Source organism: Pongo abelii, chromosome 3, assembly GCF_028885655.2.
Source record: "Pongo abelii isolate AG06213 chromosome 3, NHGRI_mPonAbe1-v2.0_pri, whole genome shotgun sequence".
In the NCBI taxonomy this organism is placed as follows: Eukaryota; Metazoa; Chordata; class Mammalia; order Primates; family Hominidae; genus Pongo; species Pongo abelii.
Genome location: NC_071988.2, coordinates 127,562,498 through 127,586,226, shown reverse-complemented (window position 1 = coordinate 127,586,226; position 23,729 = coordinate 127,562,498). Strand labels below are relative to the sequence as shown.

The window sequence follows — 23,729 nt, the reverse complement described above, 5'->3', positions numbered from 1 at the left end:
TTATAAGCATGAGCCACCACATGCAGCTAATTTTGTATTTTTAGTAGAGATGGGGTTTCTCCATGTTGGCCAGGCTGGTCTTGAACTCTCAACCTCAGGTGATCCACCCGCCTCGGCTTCCCAAGGTGCTGGCATTACAGGCGTCAGCCATCACGCCAGGCCAATAATGGAAATTTTTAACTGAATTTAATTAACAAGACAAGCCTTGTCTGACTTTGTAGCATGAGTTCGAGGATCACATTTCCAAATATATTTTTTCACCGAAAACTAGTATAGTAGAAAAAATATGGATTATATATGCCATAGCTCTAAGTTGACATGCTCGCTCTTTTACTAACTCTATGAACCTGAGCAAGACACTTAATATTCCTATGCCTCAGTCTCTCCAAATAAAAAATGGACTAATAATTAATAGATTATACCTTAATTATAATAAATAATGCTCTACTTCCGAATGTTGTTGTAAAGATAAAAATGGATTATATATATAAAATACCTGGGGCACTATGAGTGTTGAATAAATATTTGCTTTTATAAACAACTGATGCTGATTTTTTTAAAAAGTGCTTGCTAAATTAATCATTTTTATTTATCATGGAAACATTCCAAACTGGTCAGTAGTTGAAGGGAGATTTAATCACGAATCAAAGGGCTCAGAGTTAGGAGGAAACTCCAAATTCCAAATCAAATCCCCTACCTGCCTTTGGCATTAAAGGGAAGCAGTACCTGGGGTCTGAGGTGGTTAATTATTTGGCCAAGGATTTCCAAGTAGTTAGTGGAAAAACAAGGAGTACTAGAAGGCTTCTAAATTACTGATGCAGTGATTCTTTTCTTCAAAATACATTTTAATTAGTATCAGAGAATAAGAGGATACAATTTGTTTAATTGTCCCTTGATAAAAGAAATTTTACAATATTTATCATTAATATATTTTTATTTATCAGCAAAATGGCAGCTCACATATTTTGGAAAAATAGCTATGGAAAGTAGTTTGAGATAAGAATATTTTTAATTTGGGAGTGAGAGGTGTCTCTGATTGTGTATGTCTGTCAGACTGTTTTCCTACCTTGATTACAGGTTTTTCCAGCATATCCAGGATGACACTTGCACTTGTTTGGCCCGATACATTCACCATGTTTGCATCGTGGTTGGCACACAGCTGTGAAAAGAAGATGGCATGCATTATTTCTAGGTCAACGAAACACCAATCATATAGCACTGATGTCGTGTACTAGAGTTTAATAATAAAAGAAAAAAAACTAGAACTTACAACAAAGTAGCCAAAGTATACAAAATCAGTTTCCTATAACCACTCTGTAAGCTACACACACACACGTGTTATGTATGTGTATGTGTGTGTATCAGTTGGGGATGAAAACAATTTTAAATTCAAGGAAAATACTCAAATAGTCAAATAAAAGAAAAACTAGGTAAAACTATGCATAACTGATATTTATTCATAGTTACAATTTTACAATGTCCTGCACCCACAATTTCAAACTCATTCTCTCAAATATACTTCAAATAGCAGTTCTTAGTCCAAAAGTACCAAGTATGTATGAAATACAGATAAATTTCTAACTGAACATAAAATATTTATTGTACTAGAAATGGTATTCCTAAGTATGAAATGATTCAAAATGAAAAAAAACCAAAACAACATTGTTTTGGAACTTCAATTCAAGGATATTTCTGTATCTTGATCTTTCTTAACCCTAAGATTCATTACACCTGCTTTCCAATCTATAATGGCCTTTCTATGCCCTAACATAGCAAATAGGATGTTCTCAGTTTGACATTCACTCTTTTCCATCAACTGAGTTCCACTTTCTCAAGACTTCAAAATGCTGTAAATCATCACTCAAATATTTTCACTGTTTAATTGGAATTTATTCTGTTTATTCTCTATCAATGATTCTCAACTGGGGGGCACTTTTTACCCCTGTGGAAATTTGGAAATGTCTGGAGACATTTTTGGTTGTCACACTAGGGAGAGGATACTACTGGTATCTAGTGGATAGGCACCAAGGATGCTACTAAACATCCTAAAATGTTCAGACAACCCACCACAACAAATTATCCAGCCCAAAATGTCATCGTGCCAGACTCGGAAACCTTGTTCTGTCCCAAATATGTGCACGTCCCTATGCCAGACACTGTAATAGATAAAAAATAATTGTACAGCATGGTACTGGTCTCAAGGAGTCTACAATCGAGATAAAAATACAAAACCACGTTTCTTATTCAAAACAATATTTATTTATCAGCAATATGAAATCTGTGAAGAAATCATTACACAAGCAAATCCATATACATTCGTGCAGAAAGCCTCATAGAGGAGGCTTATGTTGAATCTCGAAGCATGAGTAGACAGAGAAGGGAGCAGACTACCTAAGGAGAAGAATATTTCATAGCCAAGTAAGCCGCTGTTTAGTTAGGAGACACACAGGGGACTCATTAAGCTAAAGAGATGGGTAAATGGTGGAGGAAGAGCGAGAAACAGTCTGGTGAGTGGTATCAGATGATTATGTTCCCTACATTTCAGAATGAGAAACATGCACTTTAGCTCTAGGAAATGGGAAGTTTCCATACATTTATCATCATAACTGCCTGATAAAAATCAAAGCTCTGGGAATCTTATCAAAGCTCTGGTGATGGTATGTAGGATGGACTGGAAAGAGTTTAGAGGCAGTGAGAACAGTTGCAAGGCCAGTGAAATAGTTTAGGTCTGACGTGAAGAAGGTATGATTTGTGTTGGTGACAGGAAGAAATGAGCTTCAATAATCACTGAGTGAAGAGCAGACAGTCCTTGAAGACCAAGGGGAATGGACTCAACAATGACCCCGAATTTTGAAGCTCCTGACACCTGCTCCTACCCATTTTAACCCATGCTGTTCTCCATTCTGGGATATGCTCTATGCTCCCAGTTTCCTCTCTGATAATTATCAAACATTGTTTCCTTTAAGACTCTAATACTCCTGCAAAACTGATGTGCATGTTATTTTTTTTTCTACCTTTCCTCCCCCAACTGTCACTAACCCTTCCCTCACCTTCCATTCCACAGGGCCTCTTTGCTAATTTTACTTTCAGGCCTTCCTTGACTGTTTGTCATCCCAACTGGACCCTGTACCACCACAAATCCTTAGACAGTGCTGTGTAGGAGGTATTTAATGTAATAGACTGCAGAAAGAAACACAAGCAGAGTGTAAATGATAGGGAAATGCCCTTGGAAAATTCTTAAAATCTGATTTTAAACATGGCATTAAATTCAAAGGGAAACAATTGTGTTCATATCCATGAAATGAAACCAACTGTCCAGGAGGGCCTTCTAATATTACTCTTTAGCCAACTGTACACTAGGTGGATGGTTTATATGCAGTTTAAAATAAGTCCCAGAAGTAAGCCACTCTACATAATTTCTAGGCCCTATCACCAAGAAATACTAGCTTAAAAAAATTCTTTTTAATCTAAAAAGATGAACTTCCATAAATCTTAACATTTATATATACATGCAACCTGAATAACCATGTATCACTGAGGCACACAGAATGCCATATTGAAAAAAATGTAAACGTCTCAAAGTCGTTAAGTGCAAGTCCAGGAAATAGCCGCTTAAAATAATTGGAATTTGGAAAACTCTCTCAAAGCATGAAAAAGCAGTTTTAAAAATACCACTTAAAAACATAAAAAATTTATTTAGGACACTATATAAAACAATTAAACTTGAAGCCCCCAGGCTGTAGCCTTTGGACCCCCTGACCGTCTTGATAACCATCAATTTATAGTACTTTCAGGTGCTTTATAAGACTAAAGTTTTTATTGTTTCCTCTCCCTTTTTTGTTATTTGTTCTCAAGCAGAGTGCCCTAATCTTGGGCACATCAAATGCACACATTCCAACAGGCCAAGACTGTTAATGTTTCTTCCATGTTTAGGGAGTCCTATTTCAAAACAAACTGTTGTTTGCACTTCCATCTGATAGGCTCTTCAGTGAAGTAACCAAGAACCCTTAGATTAGTCAATGGCTATTAAATGCGGTAGGATACTCATAAAGTTGATACAATCAATTCTTTCTTCTTAGAAAAAGAAAACCCTTTGGAAACTGTTGCACAAAAAGATATTCTCCTATATAGCACAAAGTTATCTTGCTGGCATTAGTTCTGGAATGGAATTCAATAAATATGTATCAAACATTTGTTATATATACAATGTATTATAGTAGGCAAGTGTGGCAGGGGATTAGAGAGTCACAGAGGGTATGAAAATTTAGCTGTGGAACTAAAATATATTGGCTAAACCACAACAAGGGCTGTGATAGAAAGGTGAAAGAACCAAGGAGGGTGTGTAATAACTACAACTGCAGGTCAGTATGTTAGAGGCAGTGTGTTAGAGGTAAGAGCAGTGGAATAGGAGACAAAAGACTTTATGAATATAAGGAAAGTGGAGGGGGGGGCAGTAAAGGGGACTGCTTCTTAGTGAGTGCAAAGTGTTCTTGTGGGGCTACAGTGTAAAGTGCTTAAAACAGCAAATGAGATCAAAAGAAAGGCTGAGACAGATCATAAAAGGCCAGCTGGATTCTTACCAATATCTCTTTCCCTTCTGCTTTAATATAGAATGGCTTTTAAAATTTTTATTTTTTTGAGTGGGGGATGAGTTAGTAATGGAAAACTATGTTCCCTATTCTCCTTAGCAGATATGGGCAGCCAAATGACTAAATTCTGGCTAAATGGGATGAAAACAGAAGTGATGGGGTGGGACTTTGGAATGCTGTGTAAAAAGGGGGCCGAAGAGCATGGCTTGTTCTCTGTTCTCGCCTAGAACGTGCGTGTCATGACTCAACCACAGTGGCCTCTTTGTGACCATGAGGCGATCTTAAGAATGGAAAGAGGGTAGAGCAAGAAGTCATAATATTAACCCTAAATCACCATCCTAGCAATTTAGGGCACTGTTCTTTATGTCACATTACTTGTAGCTAAATACAATTCCTGACTTTCCTTGATCACTAGGCTGTGGAATCTGGACTTAGTCTGTGTTTATTATCAAGCCAGGAAAGGTTTCCTTTTGATACAAATTTAGGATAGAAGTGTTATGAGTAGATCCTGGTACAGAAATAAAACTTGTCAAATTTATTTTATACCTACAATACCATATACTCAGGGGAATGTAAAAAAAAACTTTATTTCTACATCTAAATAACTAGATTAGAAAGTGCATAACCATTTCAAAACTAGAGAAAAATAATTCCCAACCTCTGTATAAACTGGCTCACCTTCCAATAACACACTCCACTGTAATGTGAGCTCTCAGAGGTCAGCAAAAACCAACCTTTTCAGCAAACTGCATTATTCTGTGAACAGTAGGTCATCCCTTCCTTATCAAAAAAATAAAAAAGGATAAATGATCCATTTTCAGTGGTCTTCAAAAATATTAAAAGTAGAGTATATTCTTGTTTGGATTAAACAACATGCCTGCTGGTGCTACTGGCTATCAGAAAAGGCAGCATTGTTTCTCTGACCTTCGTGTGGATCAGAACAAGAAGTTTGGGCCGTATTTGGTGGTCTGCTATCACTAGCATCCAAACAGTGTTTAGCAACTTAATAAAGCTTAAATAAAGTCCAGGTAAAAATCACAGATAATCAATGAATGATAGACATTTTCCCCCAAAATCAGTTGCCAGAATTAAGTCCAAATGGGCAATCACACTCAAAATTTGCTCTCTAGCATTCCTGTAGCATAATCTCCAAAGTGCCCTCAAAATAACCTCTAAATCATTGTTTTAACTAGAAAAAGAAACAAGTTTCAACTGGCAAAACAAACATAGCTCTTTAATGTCACATGTCCAAGCCTCTTCTGTTTGATTGCAATCTAAAATTTTAGTCTTAAAAATCCATCCTAGGAGTTTGTGACCAGCCTGGCCAACATGGTAAAACCCTATCTCTACAAAAAAACTAGCCGGGTGTGGTGGTGGGCGCCTGTAATCCCAGCTACTTGGGAGGCTAAGGCAGGAGAATCATTTGAACCTGGGAGGCGGAGGTTGCAGTGAGCTGAGACTGCGCCACTGCACTCCAGCTTGGGTGACAGAGTGAGACTTGGTCTCAAAAAAAAAAAAAAAAAAAGAAAAAAAAAATCCATTTTAAGTGATGTAACTAGATCTCTGAGAGTTGGACAATAGTTTCTAACTCTAACATAAGCAGTGAATTATCAAATAAGTTATAAGAAAAGTAAACTCCCACATCAGTCCTATAATGTTTCTTATGTAAGGTAATCATGCTGGGAATAAGGTGCCAACATTTGAAAACTAAGGATATGTTGAGATGCCCAAGCAGATGGAGGCTCTGAAAAGTAACAAGGCAAAAGCCAATCCAATCTCAATGGTAGTTAGTAACTTGAGAAGAATTTTCTCAATAGAAATAAGATTATCTTTAGAATTCCAAGAATCATTTGTAATTTTTTCAATCTACTTCATGTTATTATGCAAACATGGTACCACTAAAAGCAGAACAAAAAACCTTGTCCTCCAGGTTATGTTCACAGAAAAAAAGGGGACAGAGAAACATGCAAGGGTAGGGCAGAAGAAAAAATAGATATGAAACTGGAAGACTTCAAAAAGCTGTTATTACACCCAACAAGCTTCACAGAATTCAGATATGGACAAATTCATTTGAGGAGAACAAGAAAATACGACAGAGAATGACTTTTTCAAATGGTAATTGGCCTTGGAAAAGGGAAAGTCGCTGAAAGCAATATGAAACAACTCACTACTATATTAATAGGACCTGGGTGGAATGGAGGGACATTTTACAGTGGTCCTCTGAAAAGTGCCCTGAGCCATTGCATATCATGAGCAGAACAAAACCTAGATGAAAGAATCCTACTGTCCAAGATCTCCAGGGGAAAACATCTTTCCAGCTTTCCTAACACCCTGTACTATAGTGTCAATTATCTGATGGTCAAATCTAAATTCCTGCTGCAGTAAAAACTGAATAATAATGCCTCTGATTGTTATCACTATAAGACACATTAAATGCCCTCATGAATACAGAACTCAAAACCATTTCATATGACTGACTGAATTTATCCTCATGATATCCATATAAGGTAGGAGAGAGGCAGACACTATCTTCATTTTACAAGTAAACAAGTAAAAATGCAAAAGATTAAGTGACTTGACCAATTTCAGGAAAAACGTCTTATCCCAGTTCCATGCTCAATCCACTACTTCTTCTGGTGGTCAGAAAAAGACCAGAAAGTCCAGCATTTTTGAGTGCATTTGGAAGTGAGGATAGTGAGATTATAACAAAATACTAAGCAGGAAAGGATGAGAGGGGTAGAGAATGTTAATAATGATTAAAAACATAAAAGTATTTAAGTAACATTTAAATAACTTAAATTCTTAAAAGGAGGGAAAAGTTGCAGTTAAGACCACAATCTATAACTTAAGAAAACTAAAGTAGCTCTGCCAGAATATTTGAAAAGAAAATAATTTCATTACCCAGTTGCTTGTTTTGTGTAGATGCTGGATTCTGAACAATTGATGCAGCATATTATTGCTATCTCTGTTGAAGTACTGCTATAATTTTTGTTGTTGTTTGCTTTGGGCTTCACATTTTATTTAATATTATTGCAATTAAGAACTTAACCACAAACCATAGTCAAATACGAATGTCAATTACTCAATGGTAATTTAGAACATAAAGTTAAAATAAATAAAGTGTCCAGTCTTTATAATGTTGTCTCCCAAGAGCTGTCAATAACTCATTTTATTTTTGTGTCTGGGAACATCCAATTCAGACACATTTATCAAGTATCTGTTTGATCTCTCGCTATTTAAATTTTAATTGCTGAAGTGTCCCCCACCAAAATAAGTGGCTGCATCTGTATATGTGCATCTCAAGTTAGCTTTTATTTGTCAAAATTAAGTACTATCCCTTTTCACTTAAAAAAAAATCCTCTGAGCACTATTGTTGTTTTCAGTTTACTTGAAATTTTTAACTTTCTCTTTCTGTTTTCATTGTGCTAGAGTGGAATTTAGATTAATGCCAAATAAGACTTTAAGAACACATTAAAAAGTGTTACTATTTATTTGGAAATGTGAAGTTTTTGGGTTTTTTTTGTTGTTTTTTTTTTTTTTTTTTAGTAGAGTAACAGTAGCAATGCCCACAGCTAGCACCTGGATCTTTGTTTCTAAATATTTCATTCTCTAATTTGTTTTCTACAGAAAATAAATAATAAAAGGAATGAGGGCTAGGGGAGGGAGGCTAGAATAAGTTTTCTGTTGTAAAAAGCAATTAAGTACTCAAAGAATGGTAGAGACATATGAAAAGAATAGAAGCTGGCTTGGAGGAGTTCCACTGACTAGATTTGGGATTGTTTGAGCATCAAGAAGAATAATGGTAGTTATTGATAACAGTGGAATAAAAAAAGAATCTACGGTTACGAAGTGATTCTAAAAAGGAAGAAGACTGAGCTCCTCTTTAAAGAACAATGCCTACTAACATGTAGAAGGAATGGCGAAATTTGAAAAACAGAACTTTACAATCATCATTGAAATAATTAATTTGAGGAAAGATTATCCATAGATGTTAAAACTTTCACCAAGTGAAAGTCTGTTGGGGAACAGGGTATCAAAACAGTGTGAATGTATTACCCCACAGGTTACTTACTAATTACAAAGAAAAAAAGGTGCCTTTCAGTAGAGAAATCTGATGGATACCACTTCATCAAGTGATCAAACTTAATATCACCAATAGTAGGACAAACCAACATATGTGCACAAGGAATATCATAACAGATGATCATCTATATAATATTCTTACAAATAAATTTAGTTCTAATCTAATGATGCAGAAACAACAGACAAATTTAAACTGTGGTAGATTCTACCAAGCAACTGATATGGACTCTTCAAAAATATCATTGCCAAGAAGCAAACAAACAAACAAAAGTGGTAGAATTGTTTTAAAGCAATTAAATTAAAGAGGAATGTCAACTAAATGCAGTGTTTGATCCTTAATTGGATCTGGATCAAAAAGAAAAAATCCATAAAAACCATTATTGGGACAATTAGGGAAATCTAAATATGGGTTGTTTATTACATAGCATTATTATATCAATACTAAATTTTTTAAGTGTGAAATGATATTGTGGTTTGTAAGTAAATGTCCTTGCTCTCTGGAGATGAATGCTGAAGTGTTTAGGCATTAAGTGTCATTAGGTCTGTAAGTTAGTTAAAAATGGTTGAGGAAGAAAGAGAGAAGGGTGGGGTGGGGAAGTAAGAGAGAGAAAAAAATGTGTAAAACGTTAACAATAAGGATATATGGGTATTTACTGTTCCTATTGCTTCAACGCTTCTGTGGATTTAAAATTTTTTTAATACAAAACATGGAAGAAATATATAAAAAGGAGTACAATAACATGAATACATGGACAATTATTATTTAACTTGTGAGAAGTTGTTAACTTTTCAAGGTAATTTAGAGAAAGGCTTACAAGCATAGATGCTGGAGTTAGACTGCTGGGATCCCAGCTCTACCACTCAGGAAATGTGCAACCTATACAGATTACCCAGCTTCTCTCTGCTCTCATTGCAATTTTTTATTTAAAAAACAGGAAACTCACAAGATTCATTAGAGAGCTTACTCACAGGTTTATTGGGAGGAATAAATGAGAAAACCCAAATAAAGTACTTAGAACAGTACCCATCTCATTAGTAAGAGCTCAATAAAATGCTAATTATGATGAGGATTATAAGTATGACAAGGAGGAAATGCCCCAGTGTCTGAGACACTATATTAAAAATTGGGGATGAGCACGTTCTCATCCTCAAGCAGGTAAGTCCAGTAAGGAGAAACAGAAGTAAGCAGAGATGTCCTGATAACAGATGCATGTTAAGGACACAGAAGAGGCAGTGATTAATTACATAGGTTTAGGAAAGTCAAAAAGGTTTGGAAAAGATGTAGTGGTAGAAAAAATTCTTTCAAAAAGGAAATGTAATAGATACCTGAAAGATAAATAAAAGATATCTTTCATAATGTAAGAATTCATAGAATATGATGAAATACATTACAGTATTTCTTTTAGTTGAAAATTATAATTTTTTAAAATATCTGATACTATAATTTTGAGCAGATTTGCTAAAGAATCATCACACAAGGCCAGAAAATTTTAATGTAACCATCATCACCTTTTTTAGCAACCAAAATCTCTATGTTTAAAAGAGTCACTGATACATGGTTGAAGTATACACTAATTATTTTTAAAATTAAATCAATTTTGTTACTGGGCCTCGACTAATATGACGTCAGAGATTTGTCATTTTGACCTTCAGGTGTTTTTAGTTTGCTTATTTGTTTTCTAAAGAAAATGATAATTATTCCAAATTTATCTGATGAAGAACCTTAAACAGAAATTTGAAAACAACTTAAATGTTCATCAATAAGAGATTGGTCATGTAAGTGATGGCACAACAGTCTTTCTGTGTCCAACATTGTGGACTTCAATCTAGGCCTGAACTGTTGTTAGAGGGACCTCCCTAACCCATGATTTCGGCATGCCATTCTGCTCCTTATACTCATTCACTGGCTCCTCATCATGTTCATTTAGCTCATTATACTATTTCAAACACTCAGCATGGCATTCAGTACCACATTTCATGATGTGACCCTTGCCTATCCCATTGGCCTCATTTCCAATCACATTCACAAATATAGCAGTTAATTGCAGTTCTTAGAAATACACTCTCGAGTACCTCCACACTTTCACATGGAATGCCATTTCCCCTCTTGTCTGCTACACTAATATCTAGATAGGCTTCACCTGTCAGTTTGACCATTATATCACCCCCAAGATTTTCACGCCTCATGCTGAGTTCGTACCCTCTTCAGTGCTTTCATAAGCCTCTGTGCATACTTCTATCATAAATTATATGTATATACAAGTTTACTTTTAAATATATATATCTTATGCCATATTTTCAGAGTTGTTTTTCTTATCTAGCTCCCTCACTAGACTTTCAGCTCTTTAAATACACAGCACCTGCTCTGTAGTGTACAGTCTCCTGACAAAGACAGACATGACAGGTGTACAAGGTGTTAAAAGAATACAGAAGAAGGCATTTCTCTGCAGGGAGGCAGGAATAGGAAAGATACCAGGAAAAACTTTCAAGAGGAAATGTGAGCTGAATTTTAAAGCATAAGTAGAAATTCACCATGGGAACGGGTGAAGGGCCTTTGACTCAGACTGAGCAGCATAAGAAAAGCCAACAGGCATGAAGCAGCAGAAGTCTGGAAACGCAAGTGCCGTCCACTGCAACTGGGCCTACAACAAGAAACAGTCCTCCACAGATGAGGCAATGTCAGCCTGAAAAGGCTTCTACTCAAATAATCAAGATTCTACCCATAATTGTGAACAGCCAATGGACTGTAAGCAGTAGATGACACAATCAGATTACCTTTATGTGTTTTCAAGCACATAAATTGATTTCTTTTTAGAACCTTAAGCAAGAGTGAAGATCTACGATATGTAACAAGGTCATAAGGTAGGGAGACAAATATATTCATTTTCTCATTAAACTGTTTCCTGAAAACCACAATATGTTTATTAAGATTACATCTTGTCCATCTTTTTTAAATCCCTTTTATTAATAAATAGAAATGACTAGCTCTTACACCTTCAAAAGTGTACTGAACTGAACCGGACGAGGCATTGCAGAAGCTGCTATACTGGCATAAAGATGTATAAGACACCGTCCCCACCTTCATGAAACTAATAGTCTAGCAGAACAAATATAGATCCATAAATAACCACAATGTAGGGCAATGTGAGACATGCTTCATGCAAGTGTTATATGTAGAGGAAGTACAGAAGATTTCCTGCTGTGAAAATCAGGAAAGCAGACTGGAGAAAGTGGCATTTAGGCTAGGACTTGAGGCAGGGCTCATTTTTAATACATTGTATTAGGACAGAATATAAACTTAAAAAATAAATGTGCTTGGCTGGGTACAGTGGCCCAGGCCTGTAATCTCAGTACTTTGGAAGGCCAAGGTGGGTGGATTGCTTGAGCTCAGGAGTTCAAGACCAGCCTGGGCAATATGGCAAAACCCTGTCTCTACTGAAAAAACAAAACAAAACAAAACAAAAACAAAAATTATATGGGCGTGGTGGTGCATGCCTATAATCCCAGCCACTTGGGTGGCTGAGGCAGGAGAGTCCATTGAACCTGGCAGGCAGAGGCTGCAGTGAGCTGAGATCGCACCATTGCACTCCAGCCTAGGTGACAGAATGAGACTATGTCTCAAAAAAAAAAAAAGTACGAATTCACTACTAACAATGATTCACTTTTAGTCAAATATTTTCTTAGAGTTAGGAGTGGTGGTGATGTAAAACAAAAAAAAGCAACCAAAAGAGGGAAAAAAAGAAAGTATGTTTGTAGAGGATGACTGTTTTTCAGCCCTTGATATAAACAAATGTTGAATTATTAGTTGCTTACAACGGTAGGCCAAAACGGTAAACCGGAAAGATTTTTTTTTCAAGAACTTAAAACTATTAGATAACATTTCAGCAGATGTGGAACATAGATTTTTACCTATCCCACATTCTTCTTCTACTTTTTAAAGCTGTTTCTCCGTGGAGATAGTTGTGGCAATAATCAATGTTGACTGAAGCTGACAAAGGAAAAGGAAGGAAGGTTTGAGTTAGGAGAATAGTGGAAAGAAATGAAATCATAGCCTGTGTTCTGTTCAGATCTCACCCTGCAATCCAAGCACATATCAAGTCTCTCTACTTCAAAGTCTCACAAGCACTTCAAACTGAACACATCCAAAATTGAAATCATTATCTGCACCTTCTCCTGTGTTCTCTAGCTCACCAAATGATGTCCTAGAGACTTGGGAGTAATCTTGATTACATCTTCTTCACCTTTCACCACCAGCATTACAAATACTGCAGCCGCCATGCTACCGAATGTGAATGTGAATATGCGCCAGTTGCTGAGTCAAACGCTTTGGGTTTCCTCATTTGATCCTCATAAAAAGTCCTACTAGATAGGACTGTTATCTCCATTTTATCAAAAAAGAAGCTGTAGCTCAGACTGTTTAGGTAAGTTTCTCAAAAACACAATTTGTAGTGGCAGCAAGTCTGTCTGCCAAGCCCATGTGCCCCACTACTGCCCTAACACTGTGTGCCTCTCCATCCTTTCTTTTCAGTATCTTTCAATCCCTCTCCTTCTCTTTGTTCCCACTACCACTTAAAATGAAGCCTAATTTCTCACCAGGTTGACTTCCTACAGGTCCCAGGCATTTGCACTAAAGGAAGTGAGCCCCACAGGGAAATGAGGCACATACTTCTTCCAAATGGGCCAGCTACTGAAGAGGCCCCAGCTGATAGACTCCTTGAAGCAATGCAGACCTACTGATTTTTGAACCAACCCTTATATCCATGTCTCCTCTGAGACACTGACTACTACATGAATTTCAAAAAATGTTAAAACACTCCAAGCAAAACTAAATTCACCTGAGTGCTAGATCTGATCCATTACCACCAGCTATCTTCTAAAATATTATGTAACTTCTCTGCTTAAAATCTTTAGTGTTCCCCTATAACTTTGTGATTAAGGCAAATGTATTTAATATGATATCAAAAGCCTTCCAGGAGTCCTTTCCCACTTCTCCTACTGTGTCTCTCATCAGATGCCCTTCAAACATATACCCCACATATGCTGGGTTGAGATTCTTTTTTTTTTAATTAAATATTTATTGATCATTCTTGGGTGTTTCTCGGAGAGGGGGATATGGCAGGGTCATAGGATAATAGTGGAGAGAAGGTCAGGAGATAAACACATGAACAAAGGTCTCTGGTTTTCCTAGGCAGAGGTCCCTGCGGCCTTCTGCAGTGTTTGTGTCCCTGGGTACTTGAGATTAGGGAGTGGTGATGACTCTTAAAGAGCATGCTGCCTTCAAGCATCTGTTTAACAAAGCACATCTTGCACCGCCCTTAATCCATTTAACCCTGAGTTGACACAGCACATGTTTCAGAGAGCACGGGGCTGGGGGAAAGGCCATAGATCAACAGCATCCCAAGGCAGAAGAATTTCTCCTAGTCAGAACAAAATGGAGTCTCCTATGCCCACCTCTTTCTACACAGACACAGCAACAATCTGATCTCTCCTTTCTTTTTCCCACACTTCCCGCCCTTCTTTTCAACAAAACCGCCATCGTCCTTATGGCCCACTCACGATGGTCGCTCTTTGGAGCTGTTGGGTACACCTCCCAGACAGGGCGGCCGGGCAGAGGCGCTCCTCACTTCCCAGACGGGGCGGCCGGGCAGAGACGCTCCTCACCTCCCAGATGGGGCGGCTGGGCAGAGGCGCTCCTCACCTCCCAGATGATGGGCGGCCGGGCAGAGGCACTCCTCACCTCCCAGACGGGGCGGCCGGGCAGAGGCGCTCCTCACCTCCCAGACGGGGCGGCCGGGCAGAGGCGCTCCTCACTTCCCAGACGATGGCTGGCCGGGCAGAGGTGCTCCTCACCTCCCAGACGGGGTGGCCAGGCAGAGGTGCTCCTCACTCCCCAGATGGGGTGGCAGCCGGGCAGAGGTGCTCCTCACCTCCCAGACGGGGTGGCCGGGCAGAGGCGCTCCTCACTTCCCAGATGGGGCGGCCGGGCAGAGGCGCTCCTCACTTCCCAGACGGGGCGGCCAGGCAGAGGCGCTCCTCACCTCCCAGACGGGGCGGCCAGGCTGAGGCGCTCCTCGCTTCCCAGACGGGGTGGCGGCCGGGCAGAGGCGCTCCTCACCTCCCAGACAGGGCGGCCGGGCAGAGGCGCTCCTCACTTCCCAGATGGGGCGGCCGGGCAGAGGCGCTCCTCACTTCCTCCCAGATGGGGTGGCGGCCAGGCAGAGGCGCTCCTCACCTCCCAGACGGGGCGGCCAGGCAGAGGTGCTCCTCATATCCCAGATGGTGTGGCCAGGCAGAGATGCTCCTCACTTCCTCCCAGACGGGGTGGCAGCCGGGCAGAGGCACTCCTCACCTCCCAGACGCCGCGGCTGGGCAGAGGCGCTCCTCACTTCCCAGACGTTGGGCAGCCGGGCAGAGGCGCTCCTCATCTCCCAGACGGGGCGGCCAGGCAGAGGCGCTCCTCACTTCCCAGACGGGGCAGCCGGGCAGAGGCGCTCCTCACTTTCCAGATGGGTCGGCCAGGTAGAGGCGGTCCTCACTTCCCAGACGGGGCGGCCGGGCAGAGGCGCTCCTCACTTCCTCCCAGATGGGGTGGCGGCCGGGCAGAGGCGCTCCTCACCTCCCAGATGGGGCGGCCGAGCAGAGGTGCTCCTCACCTCCCAGACGGAGCAACCGGGCAGAGGCGCTCCTCACTTCCCAGACGGGGCTGCTGGGCAGAGGCGCTCCTCACATCCCAGATGATGGGCGGCCCGGCAGAGACGCTCCTCACTGCCTATACGGGATGGCGGCTGGGCAGAGGCGCTCCTCACTTCCCAGACAGGGCGGCCGGGCAGAGGGGCTCCTCACATCCCAGACGATGGACGGCCGGGCAGAGACGCTCCTCACTTCCTAGACGGGGTGGCGGCGGGGCAGAGGCTGTAATCTTAGCACTTTAGGAGGCCAAGGCAGGTGGTTGGGAGGTGGAGGTTGTAGGGAGGGGAGATCACGCCACTGCACTCCAGCCTGGGCAACATTGAGCATTGAGTGAGCGAGACTCCGTCTGCAATCCCAGCACCTCGGGAGGCCGAGGCGGGCAGATCACTCGAGGCCAGGAGCTGGAGACCAGCCCGGTCAACAGGGCGAAACCCCCTCTCCACCAAAAACACAAAAACCAGTCAGGCGTGGCGGCGCGCGCCTGCAATCCCAGGCACTCGGCAGGCCGAGGCAGGAGAATCACAGGAGCCCGAGGCAGGGAGGTTGCAGCGAGCCGAGATCAAGGCAGTACAGTCCAGCTTCGGCAACAGAGGGAGACCGAAAAAAGAAAGAGGGAGACCGAAGAGGGGAGGGAGGCTGAAGAGGGGAGGGAGACCGAAGAGGGGAGGGAGACCAAAGAGGGGAGGGGGAGGGGAGAGGGAAAGGGAGAGCGGGAGAGCGGGAGAGGGAAAGGGAGAGCGGGAGAGCGGGAGAGCGGGAGAGCGAGAGCGAGGTGGTTGTTTTTCACCCGGAGTTCTGGTTCTGCGAGATTCTTACAGTTCTCCGAATGTGCTCCTCTCTCTGGCTCCTGAGCCTTAAATGCATTTTTCTGTGTGCCCAGGATACTTTTCACTTGACTGATTTATCCCTCAGGATTCTGCTGGGCCATCACCACTCCATCACTGCTGGTCTGGGCTACTGCCCCTTAAGATATGCTCTCACAGAATCCTATACCAAAACATGCTTCTTATCCAGTATTGCCTTCCTCTGTGGGCTTTCAATACTGAAAGTGAGTGACGTGAATGCCTAGAGCTTCATTTTACTGGGATGGTATCTGCAGTAGTTGGCCCTGGATCATGCAGGTAATAGCTGGCTCTCTCTCTCCATTCTCTCTCTCTCTCTAAATATATAATATATAATATATAAAAATAATATAATATATAATATATAAAAATACTATAATATATAATATATAAATATTATATATACATAATATATATATACATAATATATAAATATTATATATACATAATATATATATACATAATATATAAATATTATATATACATAATATATAAATATTATATATACATAATATAATATATATTATATTATATATAGAGAGAGAGAGAGAATGGAGAGAGAGAGCCAGCTATTACCTGCATGATCCAGGACCAACTATTGCAGATATCATCCCAGTAAAATGAAGCTGTAGGCATTCATGTCACTCACTATCAGTATATACTGATACTATATACTAGATATACTGATACTATATATATATATAGTATCAACTGAATACCATTGAGTCCATGAAGTCTTCCTTGATCCTCCTCAGCAGGAAATGAGTTTTTCCCTGAACTCCCTCAAATCTTTATCCCTAACTTTTTCCTATTTAAGAATCATAGAAGGAATAAGAGCCAATCATCTTAACTAAATTGAGCTGCTTGAAAGTAAGGGTCCCTGTTTTATTCACCTTTGTATCTTCCCAGCACCTAACTTAGCTCTTTACCTCTAGTAAGCTCTCAAACAATTATCAGATAAATCACAGGAACTCTAAATGCTCACATTCCACAATTCAATTCCATCTCCCTTCAATTCATTTCCTAAGTGCAAACACTGTTAGATAACCAAAACTGTTATACTAGGAGGTTTATGGATGGATATTATTAGAGAAATGGGACAACCGGTTCAGAAGCACAGACAACTATCCCATGAAAGTTTTTATTTTAGAAATGAATAACTGAAGAATTGTTCTACTTCCAATTGATTATTTCCAAAAGATGATTATGGTAAACAAAACCATTTGAAAACGTGCTGTACCATCTGTCCTAAGATGGATCCTAGTAAAACTTGGCTCAGAGTTCTCCATTTGTATTGTATATATTGAGCACACACTAATAATAGCAAACATCTGTCAAGAACTGTGGAAGCCACCTCCTTATAACCAGTAAGAATCTTGCAAAGTTAGATTTAAAGACTACAACACTGCAGCTCAGAAAAGTTAAAATGTCTAGTTTCTCACAGGTGGTAAGTCATAGGAACAGTTCCTGAACCCAGATGTTGGTGGCCAAGCACACATTCTATTCTTTCCTTGGCATTGCCTCCCTAAAGTAAGCCACAGCTCTACTAGTCACTCCTATAACTGCTAGTAACTTTAAAATACGTATGTTTTAAGTCTCCCTGAACAAAGAAATTTCTGAACTTTTATTTCTAGTACTATCAATTTTGTTCCCAAATTTTTTTTTTTATTAAAATTCTGCCTTAAAAACATTTTTCATGACATGTGATAGTTTCTTCAATCGGTTTAAAGAACATTGTCAGGCTGGGTGCAGTGGCTCACACCTGTAATCCCAGCACTTTGGGAGGCTGAGGCCGGCGGATCACCTGAGGTCAGGAGTTCAAGACCAGCCTGGCCAACATGGCAAAACCCCATCTCTACTAAAAATAAAAAATTAGCCAGGCATTGCGGTGGACGCCTGTAATCCCAGCTACTCAGGAGCCTGAGGCTGGAAAATCACTTGAACCTAAGAGACGGAGTTTGCAGTGAGCCGAGATCACACCAGTGCACTCTACCTTGGGCAACAGAGCAAGACTCTGTTTCAAACAAACAAACAAAAAGAACATTGTCTTCTTAGAATCAATTCCATTAAACATTACAATTCCACATATTTCACCGTTTTCCACTAAAGTGTCATAGGGTGATAAGTGACATTATTTACTGCCAAAAATATCTTAAACAAGGAACCCTTTATGTACCTAAAACAAGAGCATAAATGCCCATAAGTGCTATTATAACTGATAACATATTTCATACAATAAAAATATTTCTTACCTGAATTGTTCCATGGAGAATTAATGAATATGAAATACAATTCCCTCAGGTTAATGATAGGCTGGTGTTAGTAATTTCATTTGGTGGACTTTGTTTTTATATTTGCTTCCTTAAGCATTAAAAACATAAACTGTCCTTTAGCTTAGAATGAAGGTCAATTAGATTCATAAAACAGAAGAAAGGAATTATCAACTGAAAGGGAAAAGTTTAATGTAATAATGGAATTAAAATTAACTTACTATAATTATGTATAGAATAAGCACATCTCTAAGAAATACAGTTTTCCTAAAAAGAAGCAATTCAAAAACACAACTAATGTTTTGTTTATAGCTTTGTAAAATTATTTAGAAGGTATGCCTTTCAAGACATAGATTAGCCAAAATTATTTCAAGAAATATGTTCATCTAACCTTTGAGCTGGCACCTTATCCTGGCTATTCTCTGCCTTAAGACGTAGAAAGCTGCAAAACAAATGTCCAAAAAAAGAAATTCCAGATCTTTTCTCTGTAAGGAGGCTGGACTTGGGTATTTATCAACTTGTTACATTCCCGGAGACTTACACATATTCAACTTTCAGTGCTTTTCTGAAACAAAAAAAAATCTAGGACATGTTTAAAATAGTAATATTTTAGTCACCATTTTGTTATAAAAAAATTTCATAACAAAAATATTAACCAATAATTGAAGTTATGCTATTCTTCTATAGTCCAAATTCTAAATTAAAATATTTCAGACCTTTTGTGATGCTGTACTTTCAAATCCAATTTTTTATTTCCAGAATATTAATTTCTGATTCCTAGAGACAGTATCCTTTTATTTAAATTGGAGTTGGAAAACGCATCTGAAATAATTTAAACTTTTGATCAATTAGTAAGAAAGGCTAATAGTTTTAAAATTGATATATTTTTACTTACCTGTTTCTTACATACTGTATATTCCCTTCTCTCTCCAACTTTGGGGAGGAAATATAATTTTTTTTCTTCCCTTCCACAGCATTTTCTTCTTGCATGGCTGCTTTGGTTGTCAGTAGCAACAAGAATTACCATGAAAGCACAGCCATTTCACTTGAACATACATAAATAACCCAGTTTGATGAAAGTAAAGGGAAGAAACTTGAAATGGTACTAATAATGGTCAGTGTTTGATCAACCTAGAGATTTTAGAGGTAAGAAAAGGGATAATTTTATTCTTCTCTTCTAAATTAATGCCTTTAAAGGATTAAATATCCACTGTAATTTACAATTGTATATTTATTTGTATAATTTGTATAATTTAAAATTAGGTGAATGGGGCCTTCCTTTGGGTAATATAAGAAGAAAAAAATTCTAAGTCCAATTTGATTTAATTGAAGCAATAATTTAACTATTGATCCAGAATGATTGCTATGTATTTTTAAAGACACAAATTACATTTGCTTGCTAGACTTTTTTTTTTTTTTTATATTGGTCAGGTTTCTACTGTTATTTTGAAAAGAACTCACCATATCTTGATGTTGACACATTCCTTAAATAGAATAATAAAATACATCAGGTACAATCTAAGCAAACAGCTAAAATCAAAGTGTAAATAGCAAACTACATTCTGGATCACACATGTTATGACTATGGTTATATATGAGAAAGAAAAAAATATAAAAGGATACCGTTTCTTTAATATTCTTTAATTGCCAATTTTGAATCATCAAATTTATCAGGAAAAATACTTTAAATTATTGTAAGCAAAGGTAAAACAACTTAATAAAGAATAGCAAACATCATTATGTTCTAACTAGTTGTATTAGTACCAAATAGCCAAACAGTTTTGTATAGTCTATTTTATCCTTGTAGTATCTTAAGGTTGGGTCATATTTTTCCTACTTGGCATAAATTAGCCTTGAAATACATAGATTTAGTAAGTTTTATGGTATCAATATATACCTGACTTCAAGATAAAATTTTAGCCAATGTCCTGTATGTTATAATTTGCATTTTAAAACTACACAAAACTGCATTTTATGTCAAAGCAATGTTAAATCTGGAATAGATTACTTCTAGGAAGTTTCTGGGAAAAATTCTCTATTGAAGGATAAGGAAATTTTTATATGCAACCATCACAACAATTTTTATGAAAGTTGCCAGAAATAAATGCCTTACATACAATTTTTTTTTTTTTGCGGTATAAATCCCATTAAAAGATTCACTAAAATAGGATTCATTCATAGTACATAATATTGAAAAATCTGTCTCATTTTCTCTTGATAATCTGTTGCTCTATGGCCATCATAAAATGGCCACAGTAGCAAATACAAGCAACATTTCAGCGAAGCTACTCAGGTAGCTTAGAATTCTAGAACTCTCTCTGGCAACTTGCCTAAGAACCCTTGCTTCAGTTCCTCTGAAGGTTCTTTACTTTACTATACGTGGTTGGAATTAATAAGCACTCTGATGATTTTATGAAATTGTGACTCATAAACCAGAGAAACTAAACTATTTGGGGATTATGTTTCTTGCTTGCTTAACACAGGTTTATGGGTTTGGAGCCAGTCCTGAACTTTGGACAGTGTTAGGAAAATCAAGGATAAGAAACTTTAAAGAACTGAGCCTTTTTTTTTTTTTTTAAATCCAAAGGTATGCCCATCTTCTCATGTATAGTTTCATTTACTGTAAAGAATTATAAAATGTCTAAGTATTAGGCCAAGGATAAACTTTGAAAAGAAATAATAAAATGCTACAGGCTAAGACTGTTGATGCAGTTACCATGTGACTCAGACTGGAGGCATACAGCCCCTTAAGCAAGCAGCACAGCGTGACACGTGCACTTTGTTAAAGGTGATAAATGTCAGGTGCATGCATAAAAGGGAAAGGTCCTCCCTGACACAATGTACTTCTGCCTCTCAACCTTAATCATCAGCTAGAAAAAGCAATAGCTCCAGAAAGTTCTCCATACCCCAACCTTAATTTTCATGCTATATTTTTCATTGTCAAAGACATTGATATTAGCCTGCAAACTCTTCACAGAAAACTACCTAACTCTGTACATTTATAACACCAACATCCAGGACAACAGACCCTATGGACAACAAGTTAAGTAGCAACATGGACGATCCGAATTTTCAGTACACTACTTTAGAACTATTAAAGATATAAAAAAATTCAACAGACCTCAACACAAGATTTAAGAACACAACATTTAGCAAACCTACACATTATTTCTTCATAATTTTATACTTTTCTCCTAAAAAGTAATTGTTTCAAAAATCACTTTTGCCTTAGTTAGAAAATGAAACTGTACACCAGAATGTCTTAATTCTTGGCCATACATAGACACCAAGACACAATCTTTTAATTCTTCAATGATGTAAAAACTCAACCCAAGAGACAAGGGACCCTGAAACCACCATTATCTATGTCAAACATCATAAAATATTTCTATAATCACGTAAACTTGAAATAATCTATCCAGTAGAAACTATTACCACAGTTAGTATATGCAATATAAAATCAACTCTAAACACTGAAATACACTAAAAAATACAACTAAACATAAGCTGTGATTTTGTTTTTCTATTAATTATCAATGGCTTTGCTATTTGTTGGTATGTAAATACTTTGCTGATAATTACCAAGTACCTACAAAATCTTAACATTAAAATAAAATAGGAGGCACTAAACACTTTGGAACAATATTTTGGTGGGAAGTTTATGTCTGGAAAGTCCATCCATGGAGTTTGTTTCTGAAATTCAGCAACACACACCTTTGACCATTTAGGGGCTTTCCTTAGAAACTGAATTTAAGAACTTTGATTTATGAAAATAACATTAGTCCTGGCACAGTGGCTCACACCTGTAATGCCAGCACTTTGGAAGGCTGAGGCGGCCAGATCACGAGGTCAGGAGATCCAGACCATCCTGGCTAACATGGTAAAACCCCGTCTCTGCTAAAAATACAAAAAATTAGTCAGTGTGGTGGCAGGTGCCTATAGTCTCAGCTGCTAGGGAGGCTGAGGCAGGAGAATCGCTTGAACCCAGGAGGCAGAGGTTGCAGTGAGCCGAGACTACACTACACTACACTCCAGCCTGGGTGACAGAGGAAGACTCCATCTCAAAAAAAAAAAAAAAAGGCTAAAGGTTTTTGAAAATCAACATGGTTTTTGGCAAAGTAAGCATAAATCCAAAAGTAAGCATAAATCCAAAGTAAGCATAAATCCAAAATTCCTAATCATGTTTTCCTTTTGTGTATATTACCACAAATTTAAACTGTGATGACATATTTCCTAACATTTCAAAGTAAGTGAATAACATCTACAAAAGGCAACCCTAATCTTGTGATCTGATGATGTTATAGCAAAGTAATGTCAGTTCTGGAGAATTTATATTATTAATCTACAAAATGGTTAAAAAGATATTGATCAAATGAAGTGTTTGGTTTTCAAATTTAGTTAAGTCTTGACTCTCAACATGCAAATAACCCATGCCAAATCCTTATTCTCAAATTTGCACTCCCCTGGCCTCTAGTATCTACCAAAGCTAATGTATGGCAGAAAATGAAGTCTCCTAATAAAATATAATGAGAATAAAACGGTTTGTTCTCCAAAGCAACAACTATATTCTAAAGCTAAGAAATCATTTTGATTATTCATATCTGTTTCCTCCCATCAGAGTTAAGAATAACAGGTTGATTTAACAGTATTTCAGCAGGCTGTTTAAACTGAAATTCTTCAGAAAATTTATAAAATAATATAGAATGAAAAAATAGATGTCACTATTTTACCACACATCATAATCCTTTATCATGTCTGGCCTGTAATACACTCCTTCACTCTGGCTTTATTAGAAATTTTATTAGGAATTCTATTATGGCCATAATTCTTTAATTATGTATCAGTAGTAATAAAGTAATAAAATCAGAAAACTTAAAAAGAAGTCTTAGTGAATTAAAATAAAAAGTTTATTTGTATTTGATATTACTTAATGAATTCTTTACCTTATAACATACCAATTTTTAAATAACTGGTGTATTTTGCACCCCAATTTGCCCTGGCATATTCCCAGGGATGTACCGTCAATATGCTACTAGTATTTTTCTATGGTTGTAGTTGGTGATTGACATCACTCTGAATTTTTTTCAAGCCAAATTATCTTGGCTACATTTTACTATCTTTGAGGACTGATCATTTGTTTGTTCCTGTGAAGACAGAAAACCTTGGCCCTGGCAATGCTAACTTTCTCAGCTCGCTGCCACGTTGATATACGGTGACAATTCAGACAGGTAGATTCTTGGTTCATGCTAGTCTCT

General features: G+C 38.2%; 1 protein-coding gene across 4 annotated transcripts in view; it reads right to left on the bottom strand.

The window, feature by feature from the left end:
• NPNT (nephronectin) overlaps window positions 1-23,729 on the bottom strand; it is a 79,414-nt gene that overhangs the window by 43,870 nt on the left and 11,815 nt on the right. For 3 of the 4 annotated variants that reach the window (NM_001131995.1, XM_054553207.1, XM_024245521.2), the window contains 1 exon segment: window positions 1,067-1,159. In NM_001131995.1, the coding sequence (NP_001125467.1) occupies window positions 1,067-1,159 (93 nt within the window). 4 annotated transcript variants of the gene reach the window in all.